The following is a 14,677-nucleotide window of genomic DNA, read 5'->3' on the forward strand; positions in this document are numbered from 1 at the left end:
CCACTGACGCGGGGAAGGTTTCCTTCTGCGATGCCAAGGAGGAAATCCGTGCTGAGCTCCAAGGCTTGGCGTTCTGCGATCGCCAGGAGAGGCCTGGCGCGCGTGAGCAGCGGCTGAACATCGTCTGGAGGAACGTGGTCCTGATGAGCCTGCTTCACTTGGGTGCCGTGTACTCCTTGGTGCTCATCCCCAAAGCCATGCCGCTCACTCTGCTCTGGGGTAAGTGCCGCCGGCGCCACCTACGCTCCAGGCTTAGTGGAGGGGCCCCACCTGGCGCGCGAGGTCGCTGCTCCGCCACAAGCGGTGCGAAGCTCCCTGGTTCTCCCCTCGCCTTCCCTACGTGCCCCGGCCCTCTAGGGATCCAGTTCTGCACCCTTTCGGACGGGCAGGTATTTCTGCCCGGATATTTCCAACTTTTGCTTCCCCCCGCGGTCAGCCTGAAAAAGAGCGTTTGCTGGCCCCCTTATGGAGAGCCAGAGGGACCCAGCCCTGCCGTCCAAGGCGAGCGGAGAGAGTGGCTAGGTACAGGCTCAAGGAGCCAGGACAGCGGGTAGTAGTGTGGCTGTGCGGGTCCCAGGGTTCTATCTGCAGTGTTTCAACTTCTAGTCTCCTTGGCGGGTCACGGACCTCGGGGCTGAGTTAATAAAAATAAAGATAAGGGAAGCGGGAAGAGACCTGGCACAAGATTGAGTCTTGGTTTTCAAGCATTAGAGTGAAGAAAACAGCTCCTTTCCTGCCTCTTTAAGCCCCCTCTACCTCCCCGCTCCGTGATCTTGCAATGCCCACTTGCAGTTCTCCAGCCCCAGAAGTGTCTCTGTGAGCAAACGAGCCCATGGAGAGAGCGCTCTGCCCCAGCAGCAACCTCTCCAGAGGCTTTCTCTACCTGGCCAGTGCAGGTGTGTTCTGCACCTGTGAGTGCACCTGTGGCTTTCTGGCCATCCTCTTTCCTTACACCTCCTACCACAGGGAAGGAATCCCAGGAGCAGAGCACCACCTCTCCAGAGGTCCAGGACCTCCGTGCCTGTGCTGCAGGATCTCAGTCTTAACCAGCCCCAAGACTGGTTTTGGCTTCTCTCATCAAAACTGCAGTAGCCAAGACAAAAGGCACAGACATTGATACACTGGACTGAGAATTGGAAGCGGTAATCCAAGAAGCCCTTTAGCTCTGGTTTCCCTGTAAGGAACTGGGACAGGAGAAGCACAACCTACTTTTATTTCCAGAGGGGCAGAGGCAAGAAGACAATAAGAAGACCTCTTTCTTCAAAGCTGCTAATTCGGCATAGATCCAGTTGCAGATGCATATATAGAGAATAGGGCCACTGGGGTTCCAAGCCTTCCCTTGAAGCCCTGTAGTCCCTTATCTTGGAAGCAAACCCATCCAGAACTTGGTACCTTTTAAAGGGGGGTGTGGCTCAGAGAGTGAACACAGTGTTGAGGGATGGTGAGAGGCAAGTGTCTTAGGGAATCCCTAAAGCCTTTAAAGTCCCCCCAGAGCTCTGGTAATCCCGCTTCCTCATTGTGCCTTCTCAATTCCTTGTGGTTTTCCCCATTGTTCTTCTTAAGTGGTTTAATTCTCTGTCTTCCTTTATCTGTAAGTGACAACATTGTAAGACATGCAGCCATCGCTTAATGGACACACTCCCACTGCTAACCAAAGCCTCTGCTGCCTGGAGGCTCCATCCAGGCCCTGGTTCCCTCAGCTTCCAGAGGTGGGGCTGGGCATTGAACTACAGAGCCTACCTGCCTCTGGGGGACTGGGCCTTACCTTTAATAGCTTCAATGTTTAGAAAATGCTCAAGAAGTGAGCACTTAAAATATTATCTTACATGCCTAGAGCTCCATGGGACTCACAGGCTCCACTGCTTACAACCTCTGAACCCCAGGACCCGGGCATTCCTCCAGGAGCCACAAGGACCAGGCTCTCCTCCCTAGGTTTGCCAAGCACCTCTGCCCTTTCCCAGACTGTTCTCAGAGGTGAAGACTAAATCTTTGTACTGAAAGATCTTGACCGACCGGGCCCTTTGTTGGCCCCCAAACTCCTCTAACTGCCTCAGAGAAGGCAACACACTGCAGGAATCTAGTTTTCCTTTTGCGGGTGATGTTGCCAAACCCCATCCTGTACCTCTGCCACTCTCTATCAGCTCTGTTCTCTTTTTCTTCTTCTTTTCCTTACCTTCATTGCCTCTCAAAAAAAAAAAAAAAATGCAGTGCTGGATGTGGTAGTTTCAATGCCCCGAATTGTGACTTAGAAACATTTCGAATGATGGCGGGGCTGGGGGGGGCAGGAAAGAGGGACAATCATACAATCATATTGCAGCTAAGATCAGTTTTGATGATGTCTAGGCTCTCAGGCAAGCAGGAGGGGTAGGGGACTGTTGTGTCACAGCTATTTTCAGAAAAAATCCTGGTGTCTTGACCCACAAATCTACCCCCACTGGAGGCCCTTTACCTACACCTCCCTCACTGGTTCTGTCTAGCATTAGGACTGAATTTGTTTTTGTGGTACTGGGGATTGAACCCAGGGGCACTTAACCACTGAGCCACATTCCCAGAGGGCCCCCCCCCATTTTGTATTTTATTTAGAGACAGGGCCTCACTAAGTTGCTGAGGCTGGCTTTGAACTCAGGATCCTCCTGCCTCAGCCTCCCAAGTGGCTGGGTTTACAGGTGTGTGCCACCATGCCATCATGCCTGGCCTAAGGTTCTTGCCCCAGTGAGCTGCTCATCCTTTCAGAGACCTGAGTTGTCAAGGAAATAGGCTTGCTATCCTCCACCTCAAATGAGGTTGCCTAAAACAAGAGGCATACGTGCAGTGAGCGCCCCACTCAAGGGATATGTTAGGTGTGCAGTGTGCAGGGAGTGATTTACATGGTGAAAAATGTCATCCGTGAAAGATCCATTAAGTACTTCCTTCCATCTCCTGCACGGCCTAATCCTCACCCCCCAACCTCCTCAGGACCAGAGCAAGTAGTTTTTCCTTCTGATCCTCCCAGGTTCCTAAGTGGGCAGACTGTCAGAACAGAATGCTCTTGGCTTTCACAGGTCCTCAGGGATGAGTTCATTGGTTTCAGGTACAGAAATCAAACTCCACTGGGAGGAAAAAGCTCCACCTGAAAGCTTGAGGTCACAAAAGTGCCAGCTTCGAGAATTCCTGGCCAAGGAGACAGTTAGACAATGCCCTGGATATTGAGCTGGAAGTGATGACCAGCAGTTTTGAGGTAAAAGTCCTGGGGCTGCTTCCCAATGGAACCTTTCCCTGATTGTCTCCAGGAATCTGACTGGTGGCTCCTAGAAACATCAAGAACTTTTCTAGTTTCTCTCTAAATGTCATCAGAGCCACCCCTAAATGTATCCCATGTCTTTCCCCTAAAGGTCAACTTCAGTTGCAAAGTAGTCATTTACCTTTCTCTTTTGAATGGATCAGCCATCCTCTTTCTATCCTCGCCTGGGGTAAATGTGACTATTGTGAAGGCAGATATGGGATTCTCTGGGCCCTTCTGTATCTGGACTGTCCTGAGTGGGCATCAGCCTATGGCAAGAGAGTTGAGAATTGGAGATTAAAGGTGGCATGGGGGAGGGGAGTCAGGAGAAGCTGGGTGGTCCAACATGCACATTTTGAGAGGTACCCAAAGATGAGCTGTCTTCTGTGAGGCATTAGGGTAACCTACATCCATGACTTAGAATAGATGTCTTTGTTGGTCCGGATGTGTTTGTTGGTTTGTTCTTTTCCATGAAGGTCTTCAGGGTGTTGAAGAGCCCTGCAAATGCATGACAGTGGACTTCTGTCTTGTCTCCCTGTGTTTTAGGGTGAGCAAGGCTCAGCAGAGGAGCAGATCTGAATGGGAATCCCCTGCTGTTCTTGCATGGCCTTGGATAAATTAACTTCTCTGAACCCATTTCTCATCTGTAAAATGGGTGTATTAATGATACTTGTTCATGAAATTGTGAGAATTAAATTAGCTGATATGCGTAAACCACTTAGCACAGTTCCTAGTCCTTGGTTGGTATTAAGTAATTGTGAGCTGCTATTATTATTATTGATCCTAATACTGGCTGTTTTTCTTCAATAGAAGAATAAAAGGCCTTCCTGCAGCCCAATAAATTGGCATAGAACTTGGCTTCATTGCGTCTCTTGTTTTGGCTTTGAAAATAAAGGTTCTTTCTCAAAATCCCCAAAGGAATACAAATCCGTTCTGTACTTCCTCCTGTACACTCTTCTCTTTCTTTCTGTCTACTTTCTTCCAAAAGATCACCATTTTGCAGCTAAGAATCTTTTTTTGTTTCTCTGACACCTCACCTGGTCTTTGATACTGTCTTTGGGAATTCTGGGACATAGCCAGTCATGATTGCCGTGGAAACAGGGCCAAATTATTTTTCTGAATCTCAGTTTTGACTTTTTTTTTCCTTTCTGTCCCCTTGAGCCATCATTAAAAAAAAAAAAAAGTCTGTAACACTGAAATAAAGTATTCAAAAACCCCAAACTAAAAAACCGAATGGCCCTTCCTTTTAAACCCTGTAATCCCGGCCCAGTGTTGTTGCAACTCCTGCATTTTTAATAAATGGGCACATCTAAGAACTTGCTCCGACTGGACTGGAGCAAAACCAGAGAGAATAGAGTGCTTTTTGCTGGCTAAATGATTCCAGCAAGTGTAAATATAGATTGAGGTTAACATTATTAACTCAGTTTTTTTCCAAAACCGGTCAAGGTCACTGCAGGCTTCGCTGTGATCATAAAATGAGAAATTGAGCTGCAGAGTGGAAACTAGGGCTGGGAATCCTGGCATTGCCAATTAGTTCCACTTCAGACTTGCCCTTTATAAATTGTGAGCTTTGGTTTCCTCGTCTGTAAAATGGGAACAGTAATACTAAACTGACAGGGGGCATATATTAAAGGGGCTTTCCAGAGAGTAGACACTCTACTATTTATTATCTCCCAAGAGATGTGGGGAGGCTTTAGTACTTGTGATTCAAATGTGAGGCACAACTTTTAATATTCGATATGACTATGCTATAATGTTTTAGTTCTCACTTAATCTAGTTTTGTGTCTTGCATAAGATTATAATGATCACTTAGAAAAAGCCACTGATAGATAATACAAAAGGGTGACAACAGCCATGTAGTTTATTTATTTTTTAATTTATTTCCCAGTGCTAGCAGTTGAACCCAGGGTCTCACCCATGCTACGCAAGTGGTCTAACACCGAGCTACACCCCCAGCCTCCTTGATGGTTTTTTTTTTAAGGATTTACAAAAGCAAATGAGTTTGGGGGGCATTTTCCTTGAGCATTTATTTTGACATTCTGTCATCTCTGTCACACAGTCTACCTGTCCCTCTGTCCTATGTTTCATTAGAAGTGCCACCACCCTTGGGGTATAAAGAAGACTTTGGGGCTGGGTGTGTAGCTCAGAGGTGGAGTGCTTGCCTAGAATGGGCAAGGCCCTAGGTTCATTCCTGACATAGCAAAAAAAAAAAAAAAAAAAAAAGAGTATGGGATCTGAAATAAAGGGTCTAGGCCCAACGTCCTGCCCATTGCCCCAGTGTAGCCTTGAGCAAATTACTCATCCTCTCTTCTAAGTGTCTTCAGCTGTGCACTGGGGATTGCAACAGAACAAGCAGCGTTGGGCTGCAGCTGGAATGGAATGAAACAGAGGCTTGGCCCTGAAGCCAGCACACAGCCAACATCAGCCCTCCCTGCTTCATTGGCTCACTCCCTTTGGGCTTCCCTCCTCTGGGCTCCTCTGTTCAGCTCTTCCTTTGCAGGCTGAGACTTGTTGGATCCAGACCCCTGGATGAAGCAAGCCCCCTGGTGGTCAGAAAGCCCAGGTCATACTGAAAGCAGGTTTGCTTCAGGTTTTATTTCCCTTGGCAGTGGATTGGTGGCCTCCACAGGGCCAGTTGCCTCCCTTATAAATATTGTTGTTTTTTCATTATGTGTGTCAATGGCCATGAGAGAGAGTCTCGCAGTCTTACATGCTTAGCATGCGCAAGGCCCTAGATTCACGTATTCACATCCACTAATATTTCTGTCTCTCTCTCTCTCTCTTTCTCTCTCTCTCTCTCTCAGTACTGGGGATTGAACTCAGGGCCTTTCATGTGCTAGGCAAGCTACCACTGAGCCACACCCCTAGCCCTTTTTTATCTTTTGAGACAGGTATCTCACTAAGTTGCCCAGGCTGGCCTTTAATCCTTATGCTCTTGCCTCAGCCTCCTGAGTCTCTGGGATTACAGGTGTGCACACCTCTTCCTTTCTAATTGGGATGCTTTTTATTTATTTTTCTCCCTTCTCTACTTTGGCTACGACTGCTGCTAAGTTGCTGAGGCTGGCCTAAAACTTGCAGTTGCCCTGCCTCAGTCTTCTGGGTTGCTGGGATTACAGGCATGAGCCACTGTGCCCAGCTTGTTTTTTCATTCTGGTGGTTGTTAAAAATGACCAATCATCAGAATCACTTGAGTAGTTTTTAAATCTTTCAGAAGCCTGAGCCTCTACCCATGCTACTGAATTGGAATCTCCCAGAGTGATATCCTGTCTTAAAAAAAACAACAACAACAAAAAAAACCACTTTTTTTTTGGTGTTTCTGATAAACAGCTGATAACCTTATCTAGTTTCCTTATTTAACACTATTTATTACCCCCATTCACTATTGCCATCCTGAGGCAGGTGAGCTGGAGAAATAGATGCACAGCCAATACCCACCAAGTCATATAGGTTGCACAGTCCAGAGCTGCACTAGAAGAGGTGGGAACTGAGGGGAGTCTGCAGGAAACTGGGGCTGGCTGACCAAGGGGCTTCTAAAAGTTACCCATGGAGGGGTCTGTTCCAATTCCTACCTCACTTCCACCCTCAAACTGGCCTTAAAGCAGCTGGTTCTCACTAGCCTGCATTCTAGGGGTAAAGGGTCCGCTCTTCTACATCCTGCTCCCCATTTCTGTGGGTGTTAGGGATACTGCAGGCTCTGATGTTTACAAGGAATGGTTTGAGGGCTCTGGGTTCCCTCAGGCTGCAGGCTTCTTCTGGAGCGTCCTAGAATTTTATAGCAAACACCCAGGCATCCCCCAGCTGAGCCACCTGAGCCTTAAGAGCCTTGCTACTCAAAGTGTGGTCGGTCCTTGGATCAGCAGCCCTCAGCATTACCTGGGAGCTTTCAGAAATAGCCAATCTCAGATTCTATCTCTGACCTATTGAATCAATAGCTGCATTTTAACAATATCTCCACGGCTCATCTACATGCTATGGTTAGATAAGCACCCTGTGACCACAAGCTGGCAATTTAGAGAAGCTAAACTTGAGTGGGATTTTGCAATTTTCCTTTTAATGGTCTCTTTTCCTTTGCTTCCCCTCCTACACTTTTGACTCCTTGTAGCTTATTTTAGAACATGTCGGGATCCTGCTTCTCTTACCAACAAAAGGCCGTTGCTAGTCTTTCAACCACCGGCAGCAGCAGCAATGTTTAATTCATGGGCTAGAAAATTAATTTTATTTTCATGAATAGATACAGGGGAAAATAACAAGGAGACCCTGTGCATGGCCTTTGGGACTGTAGCATGTCTATTTAACAATTGAACTGGTAACAGGGAGGAGCCTGGGGGTTGGGCTGCCTTCCACAAAAATTGAGAAGCAGATTTTATCAGTTGGGATAAAATTTGGCTCTTGGCTGCAGGTATCACAAAATGCAGCTTCAGTGGCTTAGATGATAACGAAGATTTCTCATTTCAAAAAATGAGAAATTCTGAGGCAGGACACTAATGGGAGGACCCAGCAATAGCATCTAAGAGCAGTTTTCTTTGGTGGTCTTGTCACTAAACTAAATGTTTTCTTCATGGTTACAAGATGACTGCCAGAATTCTAGGCAACTCTGTGGAGTTACAATACTGTCCTATGGAAGAAGAGAGAGGCTGCCCCTTCTTGTTTTATCACAGAATAAAAATATTTTCCTTGTTGCCTCACAACTGATGTCCCCTCAAGTCTCACTTGCAGGATTGGGTCACATGTGCCTTATTAAACCAGTCACTGGCAAGGGAATGGATTACGGTGGCTGGTTCAGCCTTTTCAGGGCTGGCTGCCGTTCTAGTCCACCAGGCTGCTGTAATCGAAACTTTAAACCACACAGATTTGTCTCTCAGGGTTTTGGAGGCTGGGAGGTCCCAGATCAAGGAGGCTGTAGATAGGTCCCTAGTGAGGGCCCACTTCCGGATTAAAAGAATGGCACCTTCTCTCTGTGTACAAACATGGTGGAAAGGGCATGGTGTCTCTGGATCCTCTTTTATGAGGGCACTGATTCCATCCCCTGGGGGTACCACCCTCAAAGCCTCACCTCCAACTTCCACCACCTTGGGAGTGAGGATTTCAACACATGAAGTTAGACAAATTCATGCAGACGCTAACAGCCACCAAGTCACATGGGCAAACAGCCAAACAAACCCCAGGCTCTGCTGGAGGGAAGAGGCAGGCATGGCTGCTGGTACAGACTGCACCTCTTCTTCCTTCCTTTCTCCTTGTGGTGCACCTCCTGTGTCTGGAGAGGCTTCAGTTTCTATGTCTTACATTTCAGTGTGCTCTGCCCTCTGCTCCTGACTCCTTATGCTTGTCTGGGGTCTTGTGGTCATCCTGGTGAGTCATAAATGTCTGCTTTCCCCTGAGGCTTCAAGCTCCTCCAGGGCTGCTCTGCTCCCCTGACACAGGGCTTCTGCTGTGATGATACCCAACATGTGCAGCGCAGGGTGGACAGATCAAGGGATAAATGAATGAGTCTAAGTCACTGCATGCTTTTTCAAAGGGAATTTGCATTTGGTCCCTTATCTTTAACAGTGTTCCCCAGCCCTGTAGGAAAACTGTTTGGTTTGGGGAGAAGGGCTGGGGAAAGAGAGACCTTTTCCTCAGTGCCCTGGAGATCTGCATGCCCCTCTGCACCTGTCCACCCTGTGAGTAGCCCTGATCTCAGGAAAAGCTTGCAGAGCTCTCTACTGCTCCTCAGGGCTTTGATGAGGGGTGACAGGTTGGGTGGAGGGAGTGTTGAAGGTGGGGAATGTGACTCTGGGCACAGAGAATTCTTAACCACCTTTGGAGTAGGGTTCCTGGCTTAATTTAACTGAATTAAAAAGATAGAAAGCCAGTGACTTGGAATGTTCTTAACCTTGGAGACACAATTTCCCTGGAATGCTGATTTTCATGATTGGTCATTTTCCTCATCTATCATGTGATGCAGAACCTCACTGATGAAGTCACAGCCGGATTTCTGTTCTCTTATCCCAGATTTTACTTAAGGGCAGTTAAAAGTCCAGTGTCTCCTCACTTAACCCCACCCAGCGGGTACTTTTTATTTGCACAAACAATCTAAGAACAAAGTGTGTTACCAAGAGGGAAGGTGCTAACTGTGTGATGAGGAAAACAGAACAATAGCTTTTAGATAGAGTACCGAAAACAATTTTTGAAAGTGCACATTCAGGAAGATGTACAGAGCAGAACTGTATTGTAGTCATGTAAAACCTTTGAGTCAGATACGCATGTAAATTGCCTACTTAAGGTAAGTGCTTAATGGATGTTGCTCTGGGAGGTGGTTAGGTCTCCTAGGGTGGAAGATTCCTAATAGTGCCTCTGAAATGGGAGAAGAAATATCAAATATCAATGAACTTGGAAATGAAATGAGATAAGAATAGAGATTTAAAAGTGAGGTTTAAATGCATTTTCTTCTTCTATCACTGCCTAGCATATGGATATCATCATCTACTTGCTATTGGGGCTGTGCTGGTTTTAGCTTGGTTCTCTGAAGGGAGGATGGCTTATGAACACAATCTGGGAGCTAAATGGGCCAGGCCATCTCTAATAGCATCCTCCTCATCAAAAGCATTTATCAAGCAAGCAATTAATTACTTAGGGCCCTGGGCCAGACATTGAGTGAGAAAACAAAGACTCAGGTCTCTACTCTTCTATCTTTTATAACTCAAAGGAGCAACTATTGTTCTCTGGGCTGGGGTAGAAAATGGAAAATACTCTTATCCTTTCAAAGTTCCATGCATGAAATTAGAAATGAATTTCTGAAACTTAAGTGTTTCGTGGAGTAGTTCACCAGTTCACTCCTTTCCTAAGTATGTTCATAAGAAGATTTTGAGATAGTTTCAATGAAACTTGTCTCTGTTCTCAGTCTGCAACTCACTTGAAGTGTCCCCAAAGCATTTGTGGGCCCAGGAGTCATGATAAGTAAGTGGAGATACTTATTAGCAAGTGTGAATAAGGCCCACATATCTTGGGCTCTGCAGAACTTGAAAAGCAGGTGAGCCAGTAACATTTTTGAGCTCTATTCACATTACTTCAGGGTCTTTCCTAAAAGAAGGAAAAAGTAATTTTTTTTCTTCCCTTCATAGTTCTTAGTTGGGACAGAGCCTTGCACCAAAAGACCAATTAAAAACAATGATGAAAAGAAGTTTATTGGCCTATATACTTCATATGTATACACGGGAGACACACAGGGAATGAGTAGGTCTCAAAGAGGTGGCTTTGAATTCCACCTATAGAGCATCTTCAGCACAGAAGGGTACATTAAAAAAATTTTTTAAAAATATTTTTTAGTTGTCAATAAGCCTTTATTTTATTTATTTATACGTGGTGCTGAGAATCAAACCCAGAGCCTCACAAGTCTTTAGAATTTTATTGGTTCAAAATGGATACAAAGTACTGTTTTTATAGAACATCCATGAGACTTTTTAATTTGTAGCTGAAGTTAATATCAAATATCTAGAGCCTGATGATCTTTCTAAAGTTAGCCCAGAAGGGTACATTTTTAGAGAAGCAACAAAGTACATTTTTAGAGAAGAAGGACTCTGACTGTAGAAAGGCAAATAGATAAAGGCTAGTTAGTAAGCCTCCTGAAGTTGGTTTTGTGGGTCTCCAGGCTGAGAGGGGCCTAATTTTGGTCAACTGTTGTCTTTCCTGGTAGAAGGTAGGGGAAGGACACTAGCCCTTATAAATGTATGTCCTGCTTTTAGGCAAATAAGGGAATGGTAGAGAGGTGGGTTTCTTTTTGTCATTGATTTTTTTGTTTGTTTGTTTGTTTGTTGTTAATATATCTGTTTCTGTTCAATTGCCTTCAGTTCAAAAATATGCTAGAGTAGGCATAGAATGATGTCCTAGAATTCCATCTGGAGCTCTGGGGCAAGTTAAGTCACACCATCTGGGTATAAGGTAGATAGGAACTAGCTTGGCAGTGCTCCTAGGAGAGCTGGAATAAGCAGTTATTAAATCTCATATTCCCTTGGGCGCAGAGCTTGTATTCAATCAGCATGCGCCACTGTGGTTCTACTAGTGATTAAAATATTGAAATAACCAGTTGCTTCTGCCTTTTCTGCTATGCATGGAATCCCCAGCAACCCTGAAGCTAAAAGGTCAATGCCTGGCTCAGCTGCAGGGCTTAACTCTACATCTGTTCTGATTGGTTTTGATTGGTTGGTGCCTTGTGAGTTGTCAAATATTTTTCCTATCACCTCTGCGTATTCGTTCTCTTGTTGTATAATCTATATAATCTTTAGCTTCTATCCCATTCACAGTTCTATTAAAATATGAGAATTTAAAAGAAAATTAATATATTCCAGTCTAAGTTGATATCCCCATACTGTGTGAGGAAAGGTATTAGAGCCCAATCACAATTCTAAGGTTTAGCAGGGCATAGTGACATACACCTGTGATCCCAGCAACTTGGGAGGCTGAGACAGGAGAATTTCAGGTTCAAGGCCAGCCTCAGCAATTTAGTGAGGCTGTAAGCCACCTAGTGAGATTCTGTCTTAAAATAAAAAATAAAAAGGGCTGTGGATGTGGCTCAGTGGTTAAAAACCCCTGGATTCAATCCTCAAAAAAAAAAAAAAATTCTAGGGTTTTAGGTGACTCACTTGTCCTAGAAGAAACTCCTTTTGTGATAGAAGCAATGTGTGTCTAAAAGGTGACTGTAATTTTCATTTATAATTGCCTTTGCATAAGATTTTCCCATCTGAGAGAATTGACATTACTTTTATTATCAGAAAAAATAACATTGTAAAAATAAAATTATAAAGTTACTTCCTTGTGGTGTCGGGAGGTAAGGGGACAGATGAGGAAAGTGCCACAAGTCAGGAGGTGCTCCTAACTCACTATTCATTTTCCCATATAGGGAAAATGAATCAGCTAGCCCAGGGCCAGTGTCACTCAAATTATACCTGAGGCTTGTTACAGGTAATTTTTTTAATTAAATGAAGTTTCAAGCATATACAAAAAAGAATAGTCTATTACCCACCCCCCATCCTTGCTTACCTTGGGATTTTTTTCTTTGCAATTTTTTACCTTGATACACAATTTTAGACTCATAAAAATGGTACTGTCAAGGTGAGACTGCAATAAATCACTAAGTCGATCTTTTTTTATATATACATTTTTAAAAACATTTATTTATTTTTTTAGGTGTAGACGGACACAACACAATGCCTTTATTTTTATGTGGTGCTGAGGATCGAACCCGGGTCCGGCCCATGCTAGGTGAGCGCTCTCCTGCTGAGCCACAATCCCAGCCCCCTGAGTTGGTCTTAAAGCGGGAGACAGAAACTTTATTCACCAGCAGGAGGACCGGATCTACTAGCTGGCAGGATGAGGGGTAGGCTGCAAGTCTATACCCTTCGGCCCCCTCCCGGGGTTTGAGTACACCTTTTATAGTCCAAAACCGTATTGAAACATAAGTGGCTGTTGCTATGATTCAAAACCATAAACAACGTCATGAGATCTAAAATCATAAGCAGAAAAGAGAGTGGGCCAAAATGTCCCTAGTTGTGTACAAGTTAAAGAATGGTTACTACCATCTAGACAGTCAATCTCTGACAGGGTACATTGTCCAAGAAAAACGGGAACCAAAGAGAGAACACTTTTACATTGTATAAGAATTACCGTTTTGTGTTGCCAAACATACTATGTTAAGCAACTGTTGATGGGTACAGAGGTGGGGCTTTACCTAGGAAAAGCACTTCTTACATGATGTGGTGTCTCATGGCAAAATGGAGTCTGTTTGGTCATTGCCCATATAGCCTGACCCATAATAGTACAAGGAACTCTCAGCCCAGTCTCACTGTTTACATCTTGCTCCATTTGCTTTATCATTTTTTCTCTTTGTATGAATATATGTGTACGTATATTATTTTTTCCTGAACCATTGGAGAACGAGTTGGAAGCACTGTCCCCTTTTATTTCTAAATATCTCAATGTATATTTCCTAAGAACAAGAGCATAACCACAGTACAGTTACCCAAATTAGGAACTATAACCTTGATATTTCCTAAGCTTCAGTGATTACTCAAATGTCATCGAGTGTCCTAGTAATGTCCTTTAGTAGCTCTTTTCCCCTCTCAGATTAGGTTGAAGTAAATTCTAGAAACTGCTTCCATAAATACCTAAGTGTTGGTTGAGGGGATTCTGGCTACATGATCCATATGGAAAACCTGGGAGCAGCCTTTCCCTTACTAACTGCCCACAGTCCCTGGAGAAAAGAGCTTTGAGAGACTGTATCTAAAAGTGTTGAGGCATAGAAACCCAGGAGCAGGGATCAGCTGTCTCTCAGTTTGCCTCAGCGAGGTCTGCTGTCTGCACTGGAGTCATTTAAATGAGCGTTTTCTTGAACATCCAGATTCAGGACTCCACCCAGACCTCCAGACCTGACTTTCTGAAGCCAGACGCAGGAATCTGCATTTTAACAAACTGCAGGTGGTTCTTGTACCCAGAGTGTTAGTGATGCTCCACCCCAGGGGCTGGTAGCTTAGGAGGAATGTGTCTTCCTGTACAATCCCAAATTCAGGATGGTTCTGTGACTGTTAGTTTACCTGAAATGCCAGGGAAATGTCGCTGGGATTACAGGCATATGGCACCCTGTCTGGTTCCTAGACTCCCTTGTCTAGGAAGGCTTCACAACATTTGGAGGAGAGCAGGCACTTTTCCAGCTTGGCCTCCTTCTTGGTAAGCTGGAAACACAGCGTAGCTCTGCTTGTGATAAACTGTCTCTTTCAGTGGCATCTTGGATCCAGGCTCTTCTGCCAACTGATACAAGGGCACCCTTTGTAACTTTTCTGACCCATTGACAAATGAAAATGGTCAGGAAGACCCCAGGAATGGGCCTGAAAGGGCAGTAGATGTTCATTCACTACAGCCAAGGGGTGGAGGGAGAGGTTAGTCCTAACCTGCATCCTGTAAACGGTGGCCACAGGACATAGGTGATTTTTCTGGCCTGCAGGCTGGCAAAGAGCAGTGATCACCCTCACCCAGGGCAGAACCTGACTTCAGCCTATTTTGTGCTGCAACAAGAGAAGCACTTACATGGGTAAATTATAATTAGCCCAGATGTGTTGGCTCACTGTTCTGGACACTGGAAAGTGCAAGATCGAGGGATCAGCATGCAAGAACCTTTTTGTTCTTTCATCACATAGCAGATGGTGGAGGAACTCACCCCTTTTTTTAAAAAAAATTTTTATTGTTGGTTGTTCAAAACATTACATAGTTCTTGACATATCATATTTCACACTTTGATTCAAGTGGGTTATGAACTCCCATTTTTACCCCGTATACAGATTGCAGAATCACATCGGTTACACATCCATTGATTTACATATTGCCATACTAGTGTCTGTTGTATTCTGCTGCCTTTCCTATCCTCTACTATCCCCCCTCCCCCCCCCTCC

At 45.0% G+C, this 14,677-nt stretch overlaps 1 protein-coding gene across 1 annotated transcript in view; it reads left to right on the forward strand.

Moving 5' to 3' along the window:
• The first annotated feature begins 6 nt into the window (after positions 1 to 6).
• Positions 7 to 14,677, forward strand: part of Scd5 (stearoyl-CoA desaturase 5) — a 141,248-nt gene continuing 126,577 nt past the window's right edge. Inside the window, exon 1 of the mRNA XM_015499158.2 lies at positions 7 to 303. Within this exon, the coding sequence (XP_015354644.2) occupies positions 144 to 303 (160 nt within the window). The 5' untranslated portion in view covers positions 7 to 143. The remainder of the gene's footprint in view (positions 304 to 14,677) is intronic.

Source organism: Marmota marmota, unplaced genomic scaffold (assembly GCF_001458135.2).
Source record: "Marmota marmota marmota unplaced genomic scaffold, marMar, whole genome shotgun sequence".
In the NCBI taxonomy this organism is placed as follows: Eukaryota; Metazoa; Chordata; class Mammalia; order Rodentia; family Sciuridae; genus Marmota; species Marmota marmota.